Here is a 26279-nt window from a genome sequence, read left to right as displayed (position 1 = left end):
AATTAAACCAATTTCCATATTAACAGTGGCCGAATTAACGAGGTTCTACTGCAGTGGTGGCAGGTCAGCATCTTTGACATCTTTGTCAGTCTTCACATTCAAGCAGTGCTAGAACTTTATGCGCAATGGCTCTGTCAGTGCATTGCTCTGCTATCTGAGCATCACAGTCTGCCCCCACGAAGTCATTACAAACCGCATCAAGTGTGGCCGTTGGCGTGTCAATGATGAACTACCAAAGCCCCACTTGTGTCGGGCCACAAGGCTGCTTAACAAAATGGGACTACATCCCTCGACCCAAAATAAGCTGCAGCCAAAACGCTCAAAGCTTACCTTCGAGGCTTGCCCATTATTCGACGGATCTTGCACCACTGGACCCTCGTCAGCCGTCTCGTCTTGAGCAAAGGAAATGACTGCTTCAGGTAACCGCAAAACTCGTTGTCTCCCAAGAAGAGTGGCCTTTCGAAAAAAAGTACAGCTGGTTTTAGTCACAGACGCAGTGTCGCAATAAAGGGACAGAACACACACTTTTCCTTTTGCTCCTCTTGGCCACAGTAACATCATACACAGCTCTGAATGATTGCAGTAAAGTTTTAGACGCCAACAAGTGCACAGAGCAAAACGTGCAATGACCCTCGGAGGCCCCAAGACTTGCGTATCATTTAAGAAGAGAACTTCAGCGCAAATGAAGATGAACCACCAAGACTAGAAAGACAAGCACTGGCGCTTACTAACAACGGCTTTATTCTTCTCTCAGCATCGCATATATATGTGCCACAACCACAATCATTGCATGCGCACGCGTAGCTTCTTATTGCATACGTAAAAACATAGATATTTAACCAAGATACGCCACACCCACAATCCTTGCACGCGCACACGTAGCGTCGTATTGCACACGTAAAAACATAGATGTCTAACCAAAATGCACACGCATAAATTCATATTCTGAGGAGTACAAAGAAATAGAGGTGTCACTGATACAATCAGCTCCCCTTTTCCTGATGTGACATGCTTCTAAAGTAGCCGCGCATGTTCATTATTACTTCTGCCGAGAATCAACGTCTCGCGAAATCGCGGAGCACAGTTGTGGCAGGAGTTAAGACGAGCAACAAGATGTGCTCCTTTGTCAACATTGTTAGTTACTTTTTATAGATGTTCCCTAAGTCGCTTCGTTTATGCAGCGTCCAGTTTGCCCAACGTAGGTCTTGCCACAAACCAGAGGTATGGCATATACCACACAGGTGCTGCAAGGGAGATAGCAGACACCCTGTTTGATTTGGCACCCGTGATTGCTACCACCGCATGTGCGGGAGCACAGCTTAGAGAGCTTGTTGGGCGCAGAGAAAAACCATGGGGACAGCATGGCCTGTTAGCAACTTTCTCGAGTTGATGTGTGACCTTATGGAGATAAGGCACCACAACAGGCCTGAACGGTTCACGTTCACAGGTCGCCCTCTTACCGGCTTTTGTTTTCTAAAACAGGGCTTCGGCAACAGCTGTGAGCAGTGACATACGGTAACCTGCAGCCTAAAAGTCGGCGCACCTGATTATCAAAGCTCTCCTGCATTTTATGCTCACATGACTTTTTGAGAGCTGATTCCATACATGTGGACACAATTCCTCTTTTGACAACTTTTGATTAGAAAGAGACTAGAAAGTAGGGGTGTGCGAATATTCGAAATTTCGAATATTTTTCGAATAGTGTTTGCTATTCAATTCGATTCGCACTGGAATATTACTATTCGAACTATTCGAACTTCCCAAAAACAAATACAGTCAACGTCCGATTGAGTGACCCCTTCAGATTTTCAATAAGCTTCACCTCATTACACTCTCGTATTCCGGCAAAGCTGCCTTTCAAGCTCCGTTACGGTCGAACTTAGCTAAGAGACAGTCAACGTCCGATTGGAAATGGTCCCTAGATTTTCAATATGCTTCACCTCATCACACCCCCGTATTGCGGCAAGGCTGCCTTTCAAGCTCCGTTACGGTCGAACTTGGCCAAGAGACGTCAGATTGGAAGTGGTCCCTAGATTTTCAATACGCTTCACCTCATCACACCCCCGTATTGCGGCAAAGCTACCTTTCAAGCTCCGCTACGGTCGCAAATGTATTAACTCAAGAAAACGCTGGTTCCAATATGGAGATGAAAGATGTGGCAGAGGCGGGGGCTCAATTAATGCTGTTTTGGACCTAAAATTTGGGCAGGAAGTCCGAAAAATCGGACGCCAAAGCTTTTTAGCATCCAAACTTTCAGATGTTCTTATATATAAACGTCTACGAGGCAGATTTGGAACCCCGGACTTGAAGGGAGCACACCCTTGTCCGCCACATCAGTTGGGCTTCCACAGTAGTGATGCAGAACTATCGATGGTACTATCGATACTATCGATAGCTGAGTCACTATCGAACTATCGATGGTAAAAGATACTATCGATAGTGCTATCGATAGTAAGTACTATCGATAGTTTAAAATCAACAGCGCGAACTCATTGCAGAATAAATTTGGTTCCCCGCGCCCGTGGTACATAGTGGAGCCGGAGGAGCAGGCTGAAGGGCAAGAAAGTTGACGTGCCTGCGTTCTTCACCAGAGTGCTTCGCTGACACATGGTCATAAAGTCAAACTATTAAGTTGTAGCAGAAAGGAAGCCGTTGCATGGAGTGGAACAGCGCGGCGTCAGTTTTATGTTGTATTTGATGATTGCAAAATAAAAAATTATCAAGAACTAAGTTTGTTAATTGTAAGATGTAACTGGTTGCTTTTAAATATTAATTTATTGATGGACATATGTCGCTATTTTCACTGCGCAAATAATTTCTCTCGATAAAAATTTGCTCATAAATTAAGCGAAGCTGATATTAGGCTACAGCAAATATTTTGGCAATTTGGCCAGCCAGCAACAGCATCGTTATTCGCACCACTATGGGTAGTTTGTCACGTTTTTGTGACGGTGAAGAATGCTGCAGGAAGACTGGGAAAGACGAAGCTCTTTTTTTGGTCGAACTTGTGCCCAGAAAATCAAAACTGAGAATACAAGCGATACACGCTGCGCACTGATTGCGGCGAGAACAGTTGCCGGCCGTCGAATAATCTGACAATCGGTGGAATGCTTCGTCTTTTATACATCAGTCACCAAACCTTCCAGTGTTATCGCTATTGCTCGCGTAAGCTCTCGAATAAACTTGAATATTCGCGTCCGGCACGTAACCTTAAAAAAATGTCAAACAATCACGAAACTTCTCAAACATTGCGGCGCGGTCTGCGTCAAACGCAGCTAACAATCTGTGGGTGAAACCAGATACAGCAAAACAAAGCAGTAAACACTCGTGGCAGTAATATCGCTACTAATATTACCAATGGTACTACCGATTCGACTATCGATAGTTTATCGATAGTAGTACTATCGATAGTTTGTTTACACTATCGATAGTTCAAAGAAACTATCGATACTATCGATAGTCAATTTACCGATAGTTCTGCAATCACTATTCCACAGAAGTTGGAAAGAGGAGAGAGGCTGAGGAAATGGCATCCTTGCCTATCACGTGTAAAGTGTTGTCGGCAAGACTTTGGTTGCACCAAATCACGCACATAAATACAATTCGGCCTCTACATTGCCTCGCTCTTGATAAGAAGACAACTATGAAATATGACCCCACCAGCGCTTCATCAACCAGCAAAAAGAAACACTTTCATGTTGCGATCTCATGAGAACATACTTAGGGATTCTCTGCAACTTTTGTCTGTAATTTCACTTCGAAGTATTCGAAAAATGTTTGAGAAATATTCGAAAATTATTCGAAAATTATTCGATTCGCACTCAATCTTTATTATTCGAATTCGCTTCGCACCCAAAATTTTGCCATTCGCACAACTCTACTAGAAAGACAAGTGCTTGTCTTTCTAGTATTTATGGTCCGTCTTCATTTGCGCTGAAGTTCTCTTTTTAAATGTTATGTACCAACTAGGCCCAACAAAAGTTTTACTGAAGACTTGCGTAGCCCCTTCCCACACTTGGCACACTTCACCGCATAACAATGCCTGATGGCGAAGCTAACTGCATGCGCTGCAGTGTTGTGTTACCGCGAGTTCGTCGTCGAAATAAAGATAACATACTGAACTGTAAATAACCAAGGCCACACACAAACGCGGCAGCCTCTCCTCCCTCTGCATGAGTGGGTAGAGGCTAGGGTTGTGCAGCAAGCTGTTGGGGCTCCTGAAGACCAGAAAATTTTTGTCACAGCTGTCCTTTGTTATTTTCACTTCAGGTGGGGTTAGGGCTCTTTATTGGGAGATTTATGGACGCGCCCGTACAATCGGAAGTACTGGTCAGAAATAGGGAGTCTCCCGGGCAAATCGGGAGAGTTGGCATGTATGGTATATTAGCGCCAGCTCTACACAAATGTACATTTGAAAACAAGATGGTAGCCTATTAACAAGGGAGCTCGATAAGTCACCCTTTCTTCCCTTCAGAGAATACAGAGCATAACTGCAGGGTTTTGCAGTGCGCGAACATAGGAAAAAGGACAGAGTAGACAGAAAGAGCGCTGTGAATACAGAGCATGTTTCACAAACTTGTGGGAACTCTACCATGCAGTTGTTGCACTTTAATAAAAAAAAAGGATGACACTCGGCAAGTATCAAGGTTCTGTAACTCTAGCAAGTTATTTTAATTTGACACTAAAGTGACTTACGCGCGCCTTGCAGGACCCAAATAAAGTTTTTCAACCAACCAACCAACTAAAGTGACTTGAAATTCGATAATTGAAATTGTCACCTTTATCATGATAGCTAGCAAAGATTGCTAGTGTAGTACAGCCACAAGGCTAAGTATGACGACACTGCTTTTAACAAGTAAATGACAGCACTGCACCTTTTCTATAACTGCACTTGCAAGTGGGAGACCGATTAAAGAGGGGACACTGCTCTTGAAATTTTTTTTTTTATTTCTCAATCGATTTCGATGAAACTTGGTGAGTTAAACTTGGCGTGGGGAGTGCAACAAAAGTGGATGTTTTAAACCTATTTGAACATAAGTTCTTGTATGTTGAAGGTTCACCAGCAAGTCAATTTCAGGTTGGGAATTTCACTTGCGAATGTTCAACGTACCATAACCTTTGTTCAAATTGGTTTAGAGCATCCATTTTCGTTGCATCGGACACAGTTTTGATTCCAGATTATTGTGATATTCTGATTTACTTTGTAACTCTCTTAGTTTAGAAAAAATCTTGCTCTGCAATGAGCAAATGAAATATTGTTTTTTTTTTAAACTACACATTATATCAGAAAAATAATTGCCTATTTGAAATTAGCACCGAAATATACATTAACTCGGGGAATATAATCAGAATTGACCAAGAAATTAAAAATTTTTTTAATGCCACGTTAATCTCGGGAACTGAACAAACCAGCGTGATGCTACGTCACAGCACAGCAACTTCCCAGGTATGAAAATCAAAACTGGTTAACTTAAGATAAACTCTGGCACCATGACAGGCACCATGACAGGATTAGCCCACCATGGTGAGGGACTCAGGATCAGTTCTGAGCAGGTTCCTTAAGGTGCACGTAAGTATAAGCATGCGAACGTATATTTGCATTTTACCTCATCCAAATCCGGCTGCTTACATGGCTGCAAATCAAATCTGCACCTTCGTGCTCGCCAGCACAATGCAAAACTGATTTGTAGACTCTTAGAAACATTCGTAATGAATTTTTTAGGCTATTCTGACGAGTCTAAAATGCTAACATCTGCATTACCCTAGAAACAACACCCTTCACACCATAAAACTACACTTCATCAACAAAAAAATAAGTGAGTAGGGAAATCCTTCCATAGAAATTACAAACACAGCCGAACCCGGATATATCGAATATGAAGGGGATCATAAAAGAGTTCCATACATAGGTAATTTATTATATGAAATAATTTGCATATCGAAAATATATTCAAAGGGGATTTTACAACCGTTCGATAGAAAACATAGTTTGTTATATGTGGGTTCGATATATGCAGGTTGAACTGCATATATCTGGCTAGGCCACGTTACTGGCTTAGGCCACTACGATACTACTGGCTTAGGCCACGTTGGAGCAGCTTTTGGAGCAGGCAAAATTGCGTTTTGGAGCAGCAAAACTAGCTTTTGGAGCAGGTGCTCTGCCTTCAACAATTCATTCTGAGCCGAAGAATTCTTAAAAAAGTAATAAACATCGACCACAGCAGCGTCGACATCCGAGCCAATGGCACTCAAGCCGCGGGCAAATGAGTTGTGCACTTTGTGCAAGCAGCACTCTCCTACATCTATGATGTCAGGGTATGCTTCCTGCATCTTTTTTTCTGAAGCTTTTCACTACATTAGGGCCATCCGTAGAAAAGCAAATGACATTTTTCTGCGGCAGGTCCATCATTGCTCTCCGCACTTCACTAGCCAAAATTTCCGAAGTCGCAGAGCCCAGCCGGAAAGACTGTAGGTGTTCCACAACTCGCTGCATTTTGTAGGAGAAATGCCTAACTACAACATCAAGTTGTTGGCACCTCTGTTCAGGAAGAGGGGTCTGGTCAATGCTAACAGAAAAAAACCACATCCGGCTTGTTCAGCTCGTCAAGCACAAGTTTCTTGAAATACGGCCCGAGGCCATCACTAACTGTGTAGGATGCCTTGAACCTCTTACAACTAAACTGCTTCGCTGTTTCGGAATCTCCAAATAACTTGGGAAACAAGGCAGTTGCTGTGTCGGCCCACAAGTATGGGATAACCTTGAGAGTCATGCCAAGCACAAACAGAGTTTCTGCGTTTGTCACGCGGTCACACTGCAAAACGATCCATGGACTGCCGAATTCCAAAGTCGGCTGGATCGTTTTCGGCCGCTGCAGCCCACCTGAAGCGTCTCAATGACGACTGGTAGCATCAATGTGCCGTTTCATGGCTGCATGTCGCTTGACTGCTGCTACGCCATGTTGCCTACAGTTGATGCTTTGATTACAAAAAAAAAAACACAAAACGCAGTTCCTTCGTCCGCTTGACAACACCATATTGATATTTTGTCTCCATTTTCATCACTCTCATGGAGAACGTCCGCGTACAGCGCGATGTCGCTCTCAATGGGGGGAACCTCATGTAGTTAGTTTCATTTCTGAAAGTCGGAGTACACCCCTTTGGCGCAGGCTTGGCGCAGAATCACAAAATTTTGAGGAAATGTAGCAGGTTGTAGCAGCCAGGGCACTTTGGCGCAGTCTGGCGCAATTGGCGCAGCGGTAGCATCACTGCACTAACGTTGTGAAGTGCGCCCATCTCAATACAGTTATTTTGGCTATGGCACGAGAAGATACAAGAACAGCAACTCACTGATCGATGTTCGAGTAGAACCACTCGTAGCAGACCCATCTGTGTGCCTTTGGCAACTTCAGCAGGTTCCGAAGGCGTATGCCCACTTTCTGGATTACTCGCTTGTCCGGCACCACAACAGGCGGTGGCTTCAAATAATAAAAAAAGGAAAATGTGGTAAAAATTTATGAAGCACCATAACATCCTGCTTATCCCTTTGAGACACTTTGTACACAGTTGTGTACACCACTTGTTTTTGTCAATTGTGTCGAACAGTAACGTAATAGTATGGAGAGCTGGGCGAGTTGGTTTGAGGACATTATTGGAAACATTTCGGCGCCCACACAATAGACGAAAACGAAAGGCGAGAAGACAAACGGGCGCGAACTCACAACTCAGTTTATTCAAGGAAGCACACGAAATATATAACCCAGGGTAGCTCAAGAGCGCATGTGCGTAAAAAAGAATCAAACAAACAAACAAGCAAAACATAAGGAAACAAATGAAAAACACATCATGACACTAATTTTACAGAAGATTTGTTTTTTACAGATGATGTGTGGCTTGTTTGTTTGTTTGATTCTTTTTACGCACATGCACTCTTGAGCTACCCTCGGTTGTATATTTCGTGTACTTCCTTCAATAAACTGAGTTGTGAGTTCGCACCCGTTTGTCTTCTCGCCTTTCGTTTTCGTCTATTGTGTGCGCGCCGAAATGTTTCCAATAAGTGTCGAATAGTGTCTATGAAAGAGTACGGTTCAGTGAGCATTGGATAAAGCCACGTCAAAAGTATAATTTTTCTTTGCTCGAAATGAACGCAACAGAAAACAAATGTGCACCATATTTCTAGCTTGAAATTTGATTCTATTTATGAAAAAACAGAACGTGAATAACTTCAGGATAAATAAATGAAAAACCAGCAGATAATGAAGCCAAGAAAGGTATAGGGTACATTAACTGTACTGTTTTAAAAGTGTATTGTAGCAACTGTGATATAGATGTGAAGAAAGTAAAGTGGACGAAAAGACAACCTGCCGCCGGCAGGGACCAAACCTGCAACCTTCGGATGACGTGCCTGATGCTCTACCAATTGAGCTATGGCAGCGGTCCTCCTCTCGTGCCCTTTTTCATGTATTTATGTGCATGCAAACCTGGGAGTGTTAGCACCGCTCGTAGCCATGAAGGTGGAATGGAACATGCTTTCTTTGGCAGCTGGCGTAACGTTGCATGTGGTCCTTTAACGTGTGGACAGCTAACCAATAAACCCTTGCATACTACCTGATGGCATCAAGTCTGCGTGAACGAGACCCTCGCTATGAATGAATGAAAGAAGGGGGGAATTTCGATGACTCGTTTCTTTGTTTGACACAACCTTAATGAAAAACCAGCAGATAACGAAGCCAAAGAATGTATAGGGGTTGTTAACTGTACTGTTTTAAGGGTATTGTAGTAATTGAGATAAAGATGTGAAGAAAGTAAAGTGGACGAAAAGACAATTTCACGACCGCCCCCGTACCTCAATTGGTAGAGCATGAGGCACGTTATCCGAAGCTTGCAGGTTCGGTCCCTGCCGGCGGCAAGTTGTCTTTTCGTCCCCTTTACTTTCTTCACATGTGTATCACAGTTACTACAATACACTTTTAAAACAGTATAGTTAACGTACCCTATACCTTCCTCGGCTTCATTATCTGCTGGGTTTTCATTAAGGCTGTGTGAAACGAAGAAACAAGCCCTCAAAAATCCCCCTTTCTTTCATTCAGGATAAACAGACATTTAATAACAATTTAATTAAGATTAATTGCTAGAGAGCATAAAAATCAAGGTATTACGAAATTATTTTTGCTGCAATAGAACATCGAGTGTCTTGAAATAACACTGGGTAAATTTGACGCATTTATAGTCAGTTCTTCACTGGTGGCGTCCGAAAGGGCTAAAGGTGTGTAAAGTGAACAATTTATAATGAAGAGAGCAAGCTATTACCACTGCACAAGCTGTCCTTTTGTTAAATGCAAGGCCTTTTTCTGTACTGGTTTCCTCTGGTCTGCATAGCATGGTTGATGAGCGCATCGAGATGCCACATCACCAGGTAATTTTACATGAAAACATGCGAGATTTCCAGTTTTGCTTTTTTGATAAGAGAAGAGATACATTAAAAGTAATGTAGTGGCCAAGAAATGTGCTTGCAATTCTACAGATATTCCCCCCTCGCTACAAGTCCTGGGGAAATATTTGGAGAAAGGACGCTGAGGGAACTGAAGCAACATAGGAGGTTCAAGATAGTCCTATCACTGCTCTGCTACACTAAAAAGGTACCATCCTGGCAGGCACTCAATGCTCTTCTTTCCTAAAAACAGGTTAATATAAGGGATGGCACTTCTGAAGGAACCATCACCTTAGCGTACCGCAAGAACCATCAATGTATAAACATCCAGTGAGTATCCAACTTTATGTGCTTTAGTCTATATTTAACTAAATGCCCTTCCTTTCATCATTATTGAAAACATGACTGTTTCTGACTGCACTTTTTATAAATCTACTAAAGTGACAAAGCAAGACTTTTTTCTGTTCATCCTGTTAATGTGGTAGTCAGGTGCATGTTTTAACAATGACTCATCTTGGCTGATGTAACCGACTGCTACATTTCACACACAACAGTCATCTCCTAACAAGCTTTATCATAGCACATACTCCAAAGTATGTGCGATGATAAAGCCCTCTCCCCTCTTTTTCTTCATACACAAAGCACTCTATGTCATTTCTTGCTTTCACAATATTTAGAATTCTGGTATCATATTACAATGCTTGAATGTGCCAAATCTTTTGACTGGTTATGGTAGGTCCCCAATTACGTACTAATTCAATGTTGCATTTTCCTTTTTTTAATGTGTTTTCACTTTTGCATCCTCTCTACGGCCTGTTTCCTGGCTGTGAACCTGGCTTCCCTTGACTTACTTTTATATTTCTTCATGCTTGGCTTGGCTACTGCAATGGCTGCATCAAATGCCATTATGAGTACTTGCACTTTGCAAATGCCCAGTCAAACAGTCAGTATTCCATACCAATGCTGCTAGAGAGAAAATTTATGCTTCAGTCACGTTTAGTCAAAGGAGTTTTCTATGACTGACATCAATACGTCAGGAAAGCACATTGAAGCTTTGTTTTTTTTTTATCCTTCTTTTGCGGTACACCTGCACTACACTGCTCCCATAACGTTTCTTTGAAGCAGATGAATGGCTTGTGTGCTGACCGATATTTTACGCACACAAGGAACTCCGAAACATCCGAATGACTCGGCTGTTTGCCAAAGGAAATTTCAAGAAGGGGAAGAGATAACCTGCCACTGAATATTAAGTTGTCACATTGCCACAAAAGAAACCGATTGTTGGAGCTTCTATGTAATTACATCTGCTTTGAATTTTGTGATAAGAAACCACTTAGCAAGCGACCCAAACACAGCACGCTACACTGCAATGTGCAAAACTGCACATGGAATTCACTGCCTATTGTTGGGTGCACCAGTTACGACACACGAATTCAGTCTGCAATGCCTGCTGGATATCTGCAACCGCTCAGTTTGACAAGTCCACCAGCAAGCTTAGTTAGCCACGCCACCGTGAGGCCCCTATGCTCCATTTCATACTTACTAAGTAAAGTTGCAGAAGGAACATAAAACGTGCGCGACTAGACAAAGACGTCGTTTTAATTCCTTGAGGATCATTAATTAAGCTCACTCCGGAACAAATTTTATGAAAGCTGCCGAAGCTACACAAACACTGCAGTCATAGAGGTTTCACGGCATGCATTCGTGTTGTTTTTGCTGAGCAATGCATTCTACAAGATAACTACTCATCGTTGAGTACAACTTAACAAGGCAGCGGCATGAACATAAGCTTGCACCAAAGGACGTGCACTCTCTAATGACGTCATGAGCCTGACAGCCGGTGACCCTGCCATTCGACTCATGAGCGGGGCTTTTTTGTTTCGTCACAGAGGCAATCGGTGGTCGTGTTAACTGACATACGAGCAAGGCCTTTCCCAACTTCTTAAGTGGTATTCGGCTATAGTAAACTGAAACTGCAACCTTGCTGATGCAAGTTTGTGTTGAATCGCAGATTATTTGTGCCTTTCTATGCTTCTAGCATGCGACCTACTGTCTTTACGTTGCAAGTGTAGCAATGCACTGTGGCCGCTGGTTACAGAGTTGTGTCAATCTACACATTCAGCGGTAAATGGTCTGCAACCCCTCCCATGCAGTAACTACACATGCTTCGCCACACAACGTTAGACAACTTAATCTTGCATCACATCGCATGACACACAATTTGGCAATTTTCTTTTATGCTTTAAGGCACTACTTCTTGGACTCGTATGTACGCAGTGAGAGTTTTCGTAATGATGCCTGCTGTGTGTTAGAGGAAACACTTATCTAAGTAGGACAATGAATGAATGGATATCTGGGGTTTTATATGCCAAAACCACAATATGATTACGAGGCACACCGTAGTGGAGGGGTCCGGATCAATTTCGACCACCTGTGCTTCTTTAATGTGCACTACAGCTAAGTAATCAAAGTGGTGGCACGCCCTTCACATGTAGTGCAAGGGGCACAATTTCCAGCGCCTTAATATTCTATTATTTCATACATATATGGTCAACAGAAAAGAAACTGCAGCACTCAATCAAATACGTTTTACTGAAACTTCCTGATAAAGCTCATGCAGTCCAATATGGTAAAGCCAAGTTTACACATTTCCAAATACATGAAGAGATTCCATAACGGACCTTCGAGTCTAAATAAATGCAAGCATCCTGCTTTCTGAACATCTGTCTTCATAGGTTCTGCTAATTGAAAGTTAAATTTTATGATGTACAAGTCTTAGGGAGCCATGTTTTCTACACCAATTCTGATCTATTTCACCGTTTCATTTTACATCTGGCATAGTACAGGCCCAGCTGCCTTTCTGTCATAAGAAGCAGGGGCGTAGGCAGAAATTTTTTTCGGGGGGGGGGGGGGCACCTCCTTGATCTGTAGTGGGGACGAGCAGGCTGATGTGGTCGAGTGTCATTTTCTGCTCTGTATGCTATGGCAAAAAAAAATTTCGGGGGGGGGGGGGGGGGCACGGGCCCGGTGTGCCCTAACGTGGCTACGCCCCTGATAAGAAGGCGTCACATCAGCAATTTTCGATCGTGGCTGCACCCTACACTTAATGGCATTCTTGTGCTTCTATATAAAGTAAGCTAATGTGAACGCAGAAAATCGTAACTTTATCAAGTCGTAAAATAACACATTCAAGGCACTGTAGGCGGTTTGCAACAGTGCCGATATCATCACATTTAGCCAATCTAGGATTTGAATGCAAAGTTGAAGCAGTGCAATGGAAGAAACAATTGAAAGCCTGAGATAACAGTGCACTGTATGCAAGTCAATGCAAACAATTCAACACACCAATGACCTGCTTCCAAAATTCCAGTCTTCATGCATACATTGCATGTTACAGAGCACACAGGTAATTTTGTGTGGCAACATAGCGACAGTAAATTATATGTAGTAAGGTTTTGAAGATCTGGAAGTTGCAACTGCTGCAAGGCGAATAAATTGCAAACATGAAATTTTAAATGCCAGAACTATATCCTACCTTGCTTTCAAAAATGACGCTGGCTAACTTGCTACAAAACTCCTTGCTGAGCATTCACATCAGACAAAAAGTTGAGTGACAGCCTTTCACACAAGATCTTGTTGTATGTTGGTATTTACAAATTTCAACTGTCCGACCGTTTTTTTTTTTTTTGCTTTAGTGTTAAAGAAGGCTGCTTTGAAGAGTCTCAAACTTGGATTCTCCATCTAATATAGCTGCAATTTGGGCATCGATATCACATATAAAATGGGGTATGTTTGCACCAAATGTAACCTGTGCAACTATGCTTTTTTTTTCTTGCATATTGGACAACTAACCTACGTAGACAAATCACTGTTTTAGAGTAAGGATGCAGAAATGGCGAGCCCACTACTCTCTAGCTCCTTAATTATGCTTTTACGAATGCGTGCACATGGTTTCCGCAACCAAGCATCACTACAACGTACGTGTGACACAGGTACAAACAACAATATTTAGTGAACAGAATGGTTAAGAGATGTTAGAGGTGAATACGTACGGGCTCCTTTTTAATGCTGCGGCTACCCGTTCGCTTGTCCGGTGTCCATTCGGGATCGTCAGTTTTCTGCGAAACCTTGTAACAGAAAATGCGAGCGAAATCAAAAAAGTTCCTCGGGTGACGGCGAAATTTCCGATTCAAGGCCGAAATCGGGAAGTAGATAAGCAAAAGCACACTCACCGGCGACGCGATACGCGCCGATTTCCGTGCTGAAGATCTCGATAGCGTGTAGGATGTATCCTCGAAGTCATTGAATATCCTCTTATTTCGCTTCCTTATACGAGATGGCTGCAAGATACGGCACGGCATAACTGGTAAAAGTGGACGGGACGCGCACCTTCACCTACATCAGGCAGGGAACATATTGCAGTGCGGGGTACTATGAATAAGGTCACACATGAAAGCGACTCACCCGAGACATCACCGCCAGTTGCTTTTGCGTATTGTTATTTAGAGCGCCTGAGGAGAGAAAAAGGATCGTTATTTCCCCGCAAACCACCGCAGGCGCGTCGCTATGCACGGCACACCTTCCTCGCATATTCACATTTCTTCCAAATGTCGCGCGCTCGCGGGGCGGGCTACATAGCTACGCTGCCTGTTTGGCGTCGTATACAAAACATTTCAGCTACGTACCATCCTTCATGCTGAGAAGCGCTGCCGCCGATTCACCTGAAACGAGAAGGGGAAAAGTGGATACAAACGCACCGCGAAGCGCCACGCACCAGCAGTGGTGCTCACACTCGACTAGCAATTTTTCCGCCAAATTTTCAAAATGCTCCAGAGGCGAATTCAAAATGCCTGCAGCGGGACTGCGATTAGGCTTACACAATCAGTATTTATTTTTCGCTACGGGAATAGCGAGCGAAATTCGTCGTGCGGACGACGGCTACAATCAACAAAGGCCGCTTCGTCTATTCCGATTAAAATCGGCCGCCTACAACTGCGCCGTAAGCATGCGATCACGCCTATAAACACCCCGGAGGAAATTTCCTACTTTCAAGCGAGTCCGCCATGTCGACGCATTTAAAAAGCGCTACTTGAGCGCCACGAGCCACGTCGCGTAATTCAAAACGCCAGTCTGGCAACCCCTGAGAAACCGAAACCAAAATCAAAGTAATTAGTTGTTCTGCGAAGTTGCAGAGGGGGAAGAACCCGCGTTTCTGTCTACAAATTACTCATGAGTCACTACTCATTTGGTTTTCCGCAAAATGATGATGCGTGGTATGGGCAATATTCAATTAAGAGTGATTAAGCTACCTAAAGATGTGGTCTTACCTTAGTAGATCCTACCTAAGCACATGACGCGGAGATACGGCTGTGCTTGGCATCACATGCAGCGATTTCAGTGAAGCAAGTTGCCTTTAAAATAGCTATAATAAAATCTACTAACTGTAGCAAGCAAATCCCTCATATAAGCCATTACTTTTTCATACACATTATTGCAGTGTCCCAATACTCAAAAGAAAATGAAGAATTGTTTATAACTTTGGCTCAGCAGAGCAGGACTTCTGTAAATATCTTTACATTCATTGGAATAACCACAGGTAAGCTGCAAACTCATATATCGAACGTTCCTTTTTCAGGTACTCAACATATACATTTTCCGTAACCTCGATGCCGTCGGCTTCTTTACTTTATGGACGTATGGACGGACGGACGGAAAAAAACCTTTATTAAGACAATCAAAAACACCTGCAAGGTGCCGGCCCGGGCTCAGGCCACCCGGGCATTATGTGCGGTGAGGCATAGCCTTTCCACCGCTGCCCGGGCCCGCCTGGATTGCCCACAGTTGTTCTTGTGTTCTGAGCTAGTTCAGAGCGCTTATCCATCGCTCCTCGAGAAGGTCCGGTCCTATGTTGTTCGTCTTTGTATATTGTTGCTGATCCGTGTGCATTTCCATAAAATATGTGCCATATCTGCGTGTTCGTGCTTGCAGAGCATAGAACAGCTCGCTTCTGGGTATTGTCTGAATTTACTCTGTTTAGGTGTACTGGATTTGGGAAAGTTCTGGTTTGCAATCTTCTCCAATCTGTGTTTCTTGAGATCTGTCTAGTTTGTTTGTGTGGTGGTGGGTATTCTTCTCGCTGCTGCTTATAGTGTGCCAGTATGTCGTGGTACGTGATGAGTCTGTCTCTGTCGTCTTGAATCGCTACTTCGTCATTGTCGCCTCCTCCGTCTTCCCCATCGCCTCCACCGCAGTCATACCTCCTTCCGGGTGGATGAGAGGTGTGGGGCCGTCACTGATCGAGCCGCGGTTGGGTTAGGTCTCGCGCGGTTCGGTGGGCTTCTCGTTGAGGTTGGGAGGGATACTCGGATCTTCTGTGTGTTGACTTCCCACATGTGTGCCGGGATCCATTTGAGGTATTTGGGTGTAATTTGGCCGTTCCGGAAGTCTTCTGCTCTGCGGTTCAGGATTTTGGCTGCTTCGCTGGAGACCCATCCCTTTGTGAAATTTCTAATGGCCGTCTTGGAGTCACTGATTATTGTTCTGTCTTGTTTTCGACCATGATACGGCCAATGCATTTGCCGTTTCTTCCGCTGCCTCTGATGATCTGGTCCTTACGGAGCCCGTTGTCCACAGTCTTCCCCTCGTGTCTACGACTGCCATTGCGAAGAGAGAGCTGCTGACAACATCAGTATTGATGTCCAGGTTGTGGGGATAACGGGCGGGCGGGTCTACAAAAAGCACCCCCTCCCGCGCGCCGTGGTTTTTGAGGATCGTTTTCGTGCGGCATTTTCTTCTCTCGACGTTGTGTACGGGTGCATATTCTTCGGATGTTTTCCGTGATTATTGCTGATCGGACGTCCGGGTGAAATTTGCATCTTCGGGCCCCTCATTCCGTGGTAGTTTATGGAGATCTTTTCCATAATTTCTCTGCCAGCCTTGGTTCCGGACAATCTTTCGAGTTGCGCTATCCTCTGTGCTTCAGCGATCTCGTCCAGCGTGTTATGTACTCCGAGTTGTAGCAGCCTTTCGTTTCTTGTGTATTGCGGTAGACCCAGTGCTGCTGTTTTTTTTCTTTCCCCTCAAACTTCCAACATCTTTCTTTTGCAAAAACTAGGAGCACCTAAAAGTTATGCTTCGTGCAGTCATTGCAATCCAGATTTCTATCGTAAACGGAACCAATTTCGTTGTCTCAGCGGCTGAGTGACGTATATGATATCATGCGTCACTCACTCAGAATAGGAATATGAATGGTGATGTACAAAGCTGCTCGTCAATTATATATATATATATATATATATATATATATATATCATGCATTGTCGAACTTTATAGATCATCATTCACAGCCTATTTTGATGTCCACTGCACTACAGAGGCATCTCCCAGTGATAATTAACATCCTATCTTGCGCGAGCTGACTTTATGTTATTGCTGCGAACTTCTTGATTTCGTCTCGCTGCCGTCCTCGGCTTCTTTTCCTCCCTCTTGGCATCGATTCAGTTGCACTAACTGGCCACTGTATGTGTGTCGTACGCATTACGTTGCCGGCCCAGGTCCATTTATTTATTTTATCTAGAATATCAGCTAACCCTGTTTAACGTCTGACCCATTCTGCTGTCTTACTATGTTTAGTGTTACGCCTACTAGCTTCCGTTCCATAGTGCGTTTTTTTTTTCATATTAGCAAATCACTCTTTCACAATTCCAATATCAGCAAGCTCTCTGCGAGAAGACGCTCGGTGAGCGAGAAAACGCGCCAAAAGAAAATGCGAGTGGCAACGCAACTTTAAGTTCCCGCACCAAGCGCCATGACGTCATAAATTTTGACGGCGTCTGCTAGGTCCTACGTTGTTTCTAATCAGTAAAAATGAAGTACATTGTCCTCTGAGAGGGCCTCTGACTTAACATACCAAGCTTCAGGAAGTTTTGTTGAGCCACTGAAGCGAAAATATCAAAATAAACTTTGAAATCCGTGACGTCCCATGTAGAGATTTCGGCGCGAAATTTAAAAATGAAACTTTGTGCCTGATCTTCTCCTTTGTTAACCCAATGGTACAAAAGTGCTCGGCACGACGCTGGCCCAAGGTCATTGGCCAACCTGGCCAACCTCTCAGCCATAGGTCAGCTGCCGACGTCGGCCCACATTTGGGGATTGACACTGGCCTCAGGTTGGCCGATGTTATGGCCACCGACATTGGGCCGACCTAAATGGCCAAACTGACCGATTGCCAGCCACTCTAGGGCCATGTTTGGCCCTGTGAAAATTAGCTCATGGCCAAGTGCCAGCCACCCTAGTGCGAAGCTTGGGCCGGTGAAATGGCCAGTTGCCAGCCACTGCGGGACCACGCCTGGCCCGGTGCTTATTCGCGCATACGGCCAGCTGTAAGCCATGTAGGACCCAGCTTGGCGGACCTATGATGGTGAAATTAACGACATAAGAGTTCTCAAAGTACAATTTATCAGCCTAAACCGATTCATTGGTTCACTTTAGTGTCCCTTTAAGTTGCCATTTTTGGCTCCATAGTTCTCCAAATTTCAGCTCCATGTGTTAGAACTGGCAGCATGCAAAGATTGCATACTTTTCGTTTTAGGGAGAGTGGCAGATTGCTTGTCATTATTTGGGAATGCCTGCTGTATGCGCCCCAGCCTATTCTTGTTCTTCAGTGAATTTCTTTTTCATGAGGCAGCCTTCCCCGCCACGGTGGTCTAGTGGTTATGGCGCTCGACTGCTGACCCGAAGGTCGCGGGATCGAATCCCGGCCGCGGCGGCCTCATTTTCGATGGAGGCGAGAATGCTTGAGGCCCGTCTACTTAGATTTACGTGCACGCTAGGAACCCCAGGTGGTCGAAATTTCCGGAGCCCTCCGGCGTCTCCCATATTCACATGGTGGTTTTGGGACGTTAAACCTCAGCAATTATTATTACCACAACGTTTCTAGAACCAACCGAATTGGTCATAAAACGTTGGGTTGCCACTCGTGAAATACTTTTCTTTCGCCAGACATTACCTTCGTCGTCAGCATATTCATTTTTAGCCCTGCTTTAGTACTCTCTCTGTTTATGTCTTCAACCATTCACTGTAATTCGTCGCCATCTGAAGAGTAGCATGTCATCTGCAAATCTTAGGTTGCTGGGATATTCATCGGTAATCGTTCCTGTTCCTTCCTAGTCCAGTCATTCGAATATTTCTTCTAGGCATACAGTGAACAGCATTGGAGAAATCGTATGCTGATCGCGATATTATTTCTCTTCATGTGGAGAAGCAGGGTACAGCTGTGTAGTCTTTGTATATGTTAGCCTAGGTATTTATATATGCTTCAGGTACTCCTAGGTGACGCTACGCTTCCAAGACTGCTGATATCTCTGTTGAGTCGAACACTTTTTCGTAGTCTGTGAAGGAGAGGCTTGTTGCACTCAGCAGATTTCTCGATTACAGGGGTTTTAATCACGTGGCTTCTCGATCTTGATCACGTGACTGTAATCCATTGTAGAGTGCCCCTTCCTGAAGCCGGCTTGTTCTCTAGGTTGGCTGCAAGTCCATTGTTTCTTTTATCCTGTCTGAAATTACCTTGATAAATATTTTGTCTAATACTGGAAGTGAGCGCATGGGCCTGTAATTCATCAAGTCTTTAACATTTTCGTTCTAAACTTTATATTAATATAGTGCTGCCATTTCCGGCTCACTGGCATCTTTGAAGCTTTTAGACGTTGAGTGTAGAGCGTCGCAAGTTTCTTCAATATAAAATCCCCTCCATCTTTGATTAAATCGACTGTTATGCAGTCTTCTCCGGCCAGTTTTCCGCGGGCCATACCTTGCATTGTTTTCCTAACCTCATCTGTGGCTTCTGTAAGGAACTTCAGTGTGTTGTTCTACTTTGATTGCAGTTGAGGATAGCTGACTTACCTAGCTGTGAACTGCGATAGTTTCGACTGGAAGTTTCCTGCTACCTTCACTATGTCATTTAAGCTGCTAATGACTTTGCCCTGCATATTCATTAGTGAGTGCATTCTGCTTCTCACTAAGAAAAGTTTACTTTCAGCTGTTTTATATGCTGACTGCATATATTTTCACTGCGCATTCTATTTCTTAGACATTATAATTCATATCACTGACTTTCCTTTTTTTGATCAGCTAACAAAGCTTAGCTTTGTACACTAGCCTGAAAAGAGGCTTCCTCCTAATGCAGTGTAACTAAGCTAAAAGCATGCGAAAGCTTCTTCATGTTGGTAAGATTTGCTTTCCCGTTCTGTCAAAGGAAATATTAGACCAATTGTCAAAGTGATGTATTAGTGTCCATAATAGTGTGCATATAGGCAGGCATGTCCTGAACATTACCTTTGCTAAGAACAATGGTAGGTAATAGCATCATATGACTACCGTTCTTCAGTGCTATCACCCCTCAAGTGCGTCGGTGCCTATTCTTTGTGTTTGTTTATAACTTAATGCAGCGCTCTCTGTATTCATGGCTTTGACTCCAAGAAGACAATAGCACGACCTTGTCAGATAATCGACGGCCTTGAGCGATTTCCCAACCCTTTTCTGCCGTTCTTTTTTTTTTTTTTTTTTTTTGCTCCCCCGACTAATGCTGCGTCGTGACGTAAAATCGACGTTTCAACATTCACACCAGCGTTATCGAATAGTGTTTAAGTTGATGAGTGATTGCATGAGTGGTCTTGCAATTAACGCGTTCGCGAGAGAATAAATATAGCGGAAGACAAACTGTAATTACCCCCTTTTATGTCATAACGGCTATGGCATTGTGCGAGCTGCTATCTACGATGACGCGGGTTCGATTCTCAGCCGCCGAGGCCGCATTTCGATAAGGAAAAACGCAGAACCCCGTGTAGTGTACTTCGATTTACGCGAACGTTGTAAGAAGCCCAGGCTGTCAAGGTTAATCCGCAGCACCCCACGACGCCATGCATGTGCCATAATTAGGTCGGGGTTTTGGCACGTAAAACACTAGAGTTTATTTTAATGTTGAAATCACGTAATTTACCGCGGAGCGAAAAATCTTCATAAATCAAGGTCGCCCGCAGGTACATAGGCGACAAAGATGTAAATAAATTCCTTCCCGACTTGACTCATATTCCACTACAAATATGTGCAGATGGATGCTCGGCCTCATGCTGAACTGGCTGACGTGTAAAGAACAACCAAGCATCAACTTTCAAGGGCAGCTGCGAGGCTTTATCAAATCGCTGTGGAGATCCAACAGACGCTTAATTCTTACGCGGAACTTCTCCCAAACCACAGCACGGAGAGTCTTCGCTTATTTCCGAGTCCAGAAAGCTGTAAATCCGTCCACTAGTCTGAATGCAGAACAATCTCTGGAAGACGAGGTGGACACGCGCTAGACAGCAAAGCGGACCGCCAAAGCTGCAAGCGGTCGATGCACGTCACACAGGCACGTACTACGTATACATTGCGCGCTAGCCAGCCACGCACGTTGCACATATCACCCCCCCCCCCCCTCTCTTTCTCTCTCTCTATCTCTCTTTCGTCTTACGTGAACTCAGAACCGCATTTAGTTAGTCGAGAGTATACCGAGTATCTTCTGCTAAACGAACAAATTAACAAACAAAGCAAACAAATTGAGCGAATGCAATTACAAGAATGATGCCTTTCTTTGAGCAGTCAACTTGCCACGGTTCGCGCAAGGCAAGATGAATACACGAAAGTCGCGAAGCTGATGAAATATACAACTTTTATGTGCTAAGCTGAAGCATTAGGTTTAGTTCATTCGACTATGCTAATAGGTAACTGTTGGGGTTTAACGTCCCAAAACCAGGATATGATTATGAGGGACGCCGTAGTGGAGGGCTCCGGAAATTTCGACCACCTGGGGCTCCTTAGCGTGCACGTAAATCTAAGTACACGGGTCTCAAGCATTTTCGCCTCCATCGAAAATGCGGCCGCCGCGGCCGGGATTTGATCCCGCGACCTTCGGATCAGCAGTCGAGCGCCATAACCACTAGACCACCGTGGCGGGGCGTGCCGGCGCAAAGCTGGGCTTATTGTGAAAGAAAATTTTGAAGCGATCTCTTAGAAAAGAAGTGCTCTTATTCGTGCATAGCCAATGCCTATTGCAAAAAGGTTCCCGCCTTCTTTTACGTGAAAATTTGTTTTCGTTGCGAAATTATTTAAAACGAAACACACGTTTCATGTGTGTACAGTAACGGTGTGTTGAACAAAGGGTGGTCTTAAATACAAATAATCAGTGTGTGTGTGTGTGTGTGTGTGTGTGTGTGTGTGTGTGTGTGTGTGTGTGTGTGTGTGTGTGTGTGTGTGTGTGTGTGTGTGTGTGTGTGTGTGTGTGTGTGTGTGTGTGTGTGTTGGTTATTCCCAGAATGCCGTATCGCTTCTCCCGCCTCTTCACTTCAGTTTACAGCCAGACTCGGGGAAACGAAGGTGTCGCTATGGTCTGGCGCCTTACCACTCGTGATGGTAAAATCAAGAGCGGCGTTCGCCCTGTGAACGAGGCAGTCGGTCCTACATTTCCTTTGGTTGGACAACATGACGTAGGGAAAGAGGTGAGTGGCACCCACGCAAAGGTGTCTAAACCAATTTCGTTTGTTGTTTAAAAGAGGCTGACATCATCTTGTGCTGCAAATTTGACACCAAGTGAAGTGTTACAAAAGCTAACATTCGGGAGTGCTGTTTTACACGATAACGGCACAATACTTGGTTCCTTACCATGCCTATATGCATTTGTTGTTTTGTTGTGAGCCTTCATTATGTCTGTGTAAATCACTTATTGTGTAGGTTTTGCAAACTCTTACTGCAATTCCGTTTACTCATCATATCACGTTCTGCTTTTCAACAGTTTCACGCTGAACAGGAGCGACAACACAGCAAGTCACACGTCTGATGCCTCCAGCCATTACCACTTTTTTTTATTTACTCTTAATCATAAGGAATAAATATGGGAACATGATGCCGATTTCTGCAGTTTATTTTTTGCACACCATATGACACCATGCACATCACCGTCAAACATTTTAGTTGGCTATACTCATACAAGCATGTAAATAAGGATTACCTGAACCGCTTAATTGGAAATCACAAACCATCTTTTCGCGCTTTCTAGATTACTCTGCTGGAAAAGATGTGTTGTTTTGACGATTTTTATTAAAATAATGCTAAAATTGAACTATTCTTTTTTTTTTTCAGTCGCTGGATAGAACGGCAGGTATTATTGGACTTGCTTAAAACGAATACTTCACAATTTCCGACAGTAGTCGCGCAAAAGTAGAGCATGGGTCAATTGAGAAACTTAAAATAGTTGTGGAGACGCTTGCTTCGGTGTGTGTCATTTGACCCCCGTAGGAGTGTTACCGGCAAGAGTCGTCTGACTCCTTCATAAGTGTTAATGTAATTCTTCGGATAAGAGTCCTTCCACTCTTCCTAGAGGGTCAGGGTACTCTCCTAGAGCGCGCCGACCCTGACCCACCAAGAGAGTCATCGTGACTCTTTAAAGAGAGTCGTATACGTGGCAAGTCAGAACTCTCCGAAAAGAGTCACACATACTCTTCTTTTTCTTAGAGTGTAGGCCGCCACTACCGTCAAAAACCTGCATTTCCATAACCCTGCATATTTAACAATGACGGGCCAGTTCCGACAGGGTTAAGGTATGGGGCGGACTTAGCGCCTCCCTTGTGGGGGGAGGGGCACCTCCCTTGTGGGGGGAGTGGGGGGAGGGGCACCTCCCTTCGCCCTTTCCCTTGTGCGCACGCCGATGTGCAGAGGCCTGTATAGGCATAAGGCAATGACACTATTCAATTTTTCAGGCCACGTAACTGCATATAACAAACGTAGTATTGCGAATGAGTCGGTGATTACATGCATTTTTCTTAGGCGTGATGTTTTCATCGAACGAATGTTGCTTCCGGACCCACTGTCACCGACAGGTGCGCCTAATTTTCCTACAGTAACACAATTTGGTCCTCCAAAGAAGAATTACGAAAAGAGCGAATCACGGCGCTTTCTTGTACACCACAGTTCTGTTCGTTACCCCTGGAAAACAAAGGAACTGCTACAACGATCATTATTACTTTCTTTTTCGCGCACTCAGTCATACTGCATGATTCTAGCGACTTGTCTGACTTTCGTAATTAACTGTGTTTGCATTATGCAGTTACTTTGTTAGCTTACCCATTTCTTGTTGTAAATAGACTTTTTTTTCGAACAATTCCTTCATCTGGATTTATGATACCTGTCTGTCAAATTCAGATTCCTCGTTGCAGTTTCGTAAAAATTTGTACCATGTCTCTGTTTTGATTGCTTCAAATCATTAACGATACTGTGCGCGCCTATTTGTATGTCAAATCTTGTTTCCTTGTTATTGCACGGTGGGACCTTATGTCTTAACTCATTTGCCATGTTTAGGCAACCAAATTAATTTCTTAAAGGGCAAAGCTGATTTCGTTTGACTTTTCTTTTTTTTTTTTGAGTCCAGGTGTACGTAAACGTTTGCAGGACTGTACTACCGGTATAAGCAAAGTGAGCAATCTAAAGTTTTATTTATTCTGTAAAGTGTTCCCCATATTTGCTCAAATGCGTAATACACTGGGACTGTTCTTCCTCACTGCAGGCACCAATAGGCATGTTCAACACATTCAAATAGCGAATTCTCACATAGAAGGCGAATCGATTAGCCTTTTTTAAATTTGATTCGTATTCTAAACTCTAAACGTTTAAAACGCCAAGCTAATCCTTTAAAAATGGCAGCGGCTTTGCTAATATGCAGCTTACGCTTATACGGCAAAATTTTTAATGTTCTGCCTAAATTCGATACGGAAGAGCCACATGGACAAAGCAGGAATAAAGCAGGCGTTCAAAAGCGGTTACATGATATATAATAATAGTCAGCAACCTATGCCCATATTCGCACGCACGCACGCACGCACACACACACGCACACACACACACACCAGGCCCGTAGCCAGGAATATTTTTCCAGGGGGGGGGGCACTTGCCGAAAACCTTGACTTTTTGAGAAAAACACTTATTTTTATTATTTATTTTTGGTAAAATACCTACTTCACCAAATTTCGGGGAAGGGGGGGGGGCTAACCCCCTCCCCCTGTCTACAGGCCTGACACAACACACGCGCGCACACACACACACGCGCGAGCACACGCACACACACGCACACACGCACACACACACTTACACGGGGATTCTACGTTGAACAAACATTCTACCAACCCTGATGCATGTCATACGCATCATTGGCGAAGCCAGCTAACCAATGACAAATAACGCTTACGAACAAAAAGGTCTGTGAATTCGGTCTCTGGAGCGCCGGAAAGACGAGTGAAGACGAAGGCTTCACTCAACACAACTCCCTCCGTCTGTCGTCTTTCCAGCGCACTGGACTCTTTACTAAGAATGCAATACCGACAATGCCACGTATCCATCCTATACTGCAAGGATATATGTACAGTAGCGTTCACAGGATGTGCGCGGCGCTTCTGGGCCCGTATTCGAAAAAAAATCATCTTACGCATAGAATGTTCGTAAGAGAACGCCTCAGACAATATTAATGAAGGACATATACAATGAAACCAGATAGCCAATGGCAAGAAGCAGTTACGGAGGAAAATCTGTGAATTTAGCCCTTCTTCTCTGCATGCTTGTTTAGTAGGGGCGTAGCCGGGGGGGGGGGGTTGAAACCCCCCCCCCGAAATTTTTCAGTTTTGCTTGCGTATATATACACGCGCACATACAAACGCCGCACGAACATACATAAAGTATGGTTGAACCCCCCCCGAAAAAAATTTCTGGCTACGCCCCTGTTGTTTAGCTGGTTTGTACTCGACTTGTTATGGCAATCTTTCGCCTACGTACAGTTTCAGGTTAGAGGTGCGCATATAATAATCACGTTGCAACGAACAATTTTTTCACTACATTAGATCCCACTCGGCGGGAGAGACAGACAAAATAAATACTGGGCGTTGGCGACTATTCTCCCCTTTGCTTTGATTAATGACACGGAACTGACCTGAATGCTCTATTTCACTGCACTCCTGGCCGACGTATGCTCTTAATCATCCGTAGATTTCCTTGCATACGCATATATAGACTGGGCTGGCATTGTATATACACGCGATAATACGGTACAGACAGACCAATAGGGAAACGCAGGGAGCTTAAGAAATGGCGCGCCCAGATAGCTAATCTATCCGCTTAGTCCTTCAATAACAACGGCTACATGAGGGAAATCGCTATGTCCAACACGTGACACATTGAATAGGCAACTCAAACGCGAGGTTCAAATGAATGCGCGACGTCCCCACCGTCCCTTGCTGCTGCTAAACGCTGTAATGCGGATTCGAACGCAGCTTCGATTACTAGTCGGGGCAGTCGCAATCTGATGAGGTGTAATACAAAAATTCTCGAAAAAATATCTTTCTTTTTCTGTTTTCTCGAATATCCCTGGTTAGGAGAAAAAAGAAATTCAGGGATGGCGAGAGGTGAGGCCCTTAATGTTCGTTCCTAGCAAACCTGCGCCTTTGAGCGCGCGCTATATATATATATATATATATATATATATATATTATCTATATATATATATATATATATAATATATATATATATAATATATAAATATATATATATAGAGAAGAGAGAATGATATTACAGAGAAAGGTGGTGGTGCAGAGTTACGCGGCTGTGTCACTCTGTCGTTCAGAAGCACGGCGACTCAGTGCTCGCGACCATCAAGGGAACAATGGATACTCCTTTGTTCTTATTTCAAGCATGTCCCAGAGAGCTCGCGTCAGAGCCGGTGACAGAGAGGATCGCGTGAATAGAGTCATACAAAAAAAGGCGCGTGAACAATGCGATG

General features: G+C 44.0%; 1 protein-coding gene across 1 annotated transcript in view; it reads right to left on the bottom strand.

Annotated features, from left to right (window-relative positions):
- The window catches only part of LOC119383092 (protein lin-9 homolog), a gene marked incomplete in the record, with an annotated part of 64812 nt that extends 50314 nt beyond the window's left edge, over positions 1 to 14498 (bottom strand). Inside the window, 7 exon segments of the mRNA XM_037651083.2 lie at positions 331 to 456; positions 7348 to 7475; positions 13480 to 13554; positions 13660 to 13767; positions 13892 to 13938; positions 14113 to 14148; positions 14474 to 14498. Of these exon segments, the coding sequence (XP_037507011.1) occupies positions 331 to 456; positions 7348 to 7475; positions 13480 to 13554; positions 13660 to 13767; positions 13892 to 13938; positions 14113 to 14148; positions 14474 to 14492 (539 nt within the window).
- Between the last annotated feature and the right edge of the window lie 11781 nt (positions 14499 to 26279).

This window comes from Rhipicephalus sanguineus, chromosome 2, assembly GCF_013339695.2.
Source record: "Rhipicephalus sanguineus isolate Rsan-2018 chromosome 2, BIME_Rsan_1.4, whole genome shotgun sequence".
In the NCBI taxonomy this organism is placed as follows: Eukaryota; Metazoa; Arthropoda; class Arachnida; order Ixodida; family Ixodidae; genus Rhipicephalus; species Rhipicephalus sanguineus.
The sequence above is the reverse complement of the archived record's forward strand: the minus strand, read 5'-3'. Positions and strand labels throughout refer to the sequence as shown.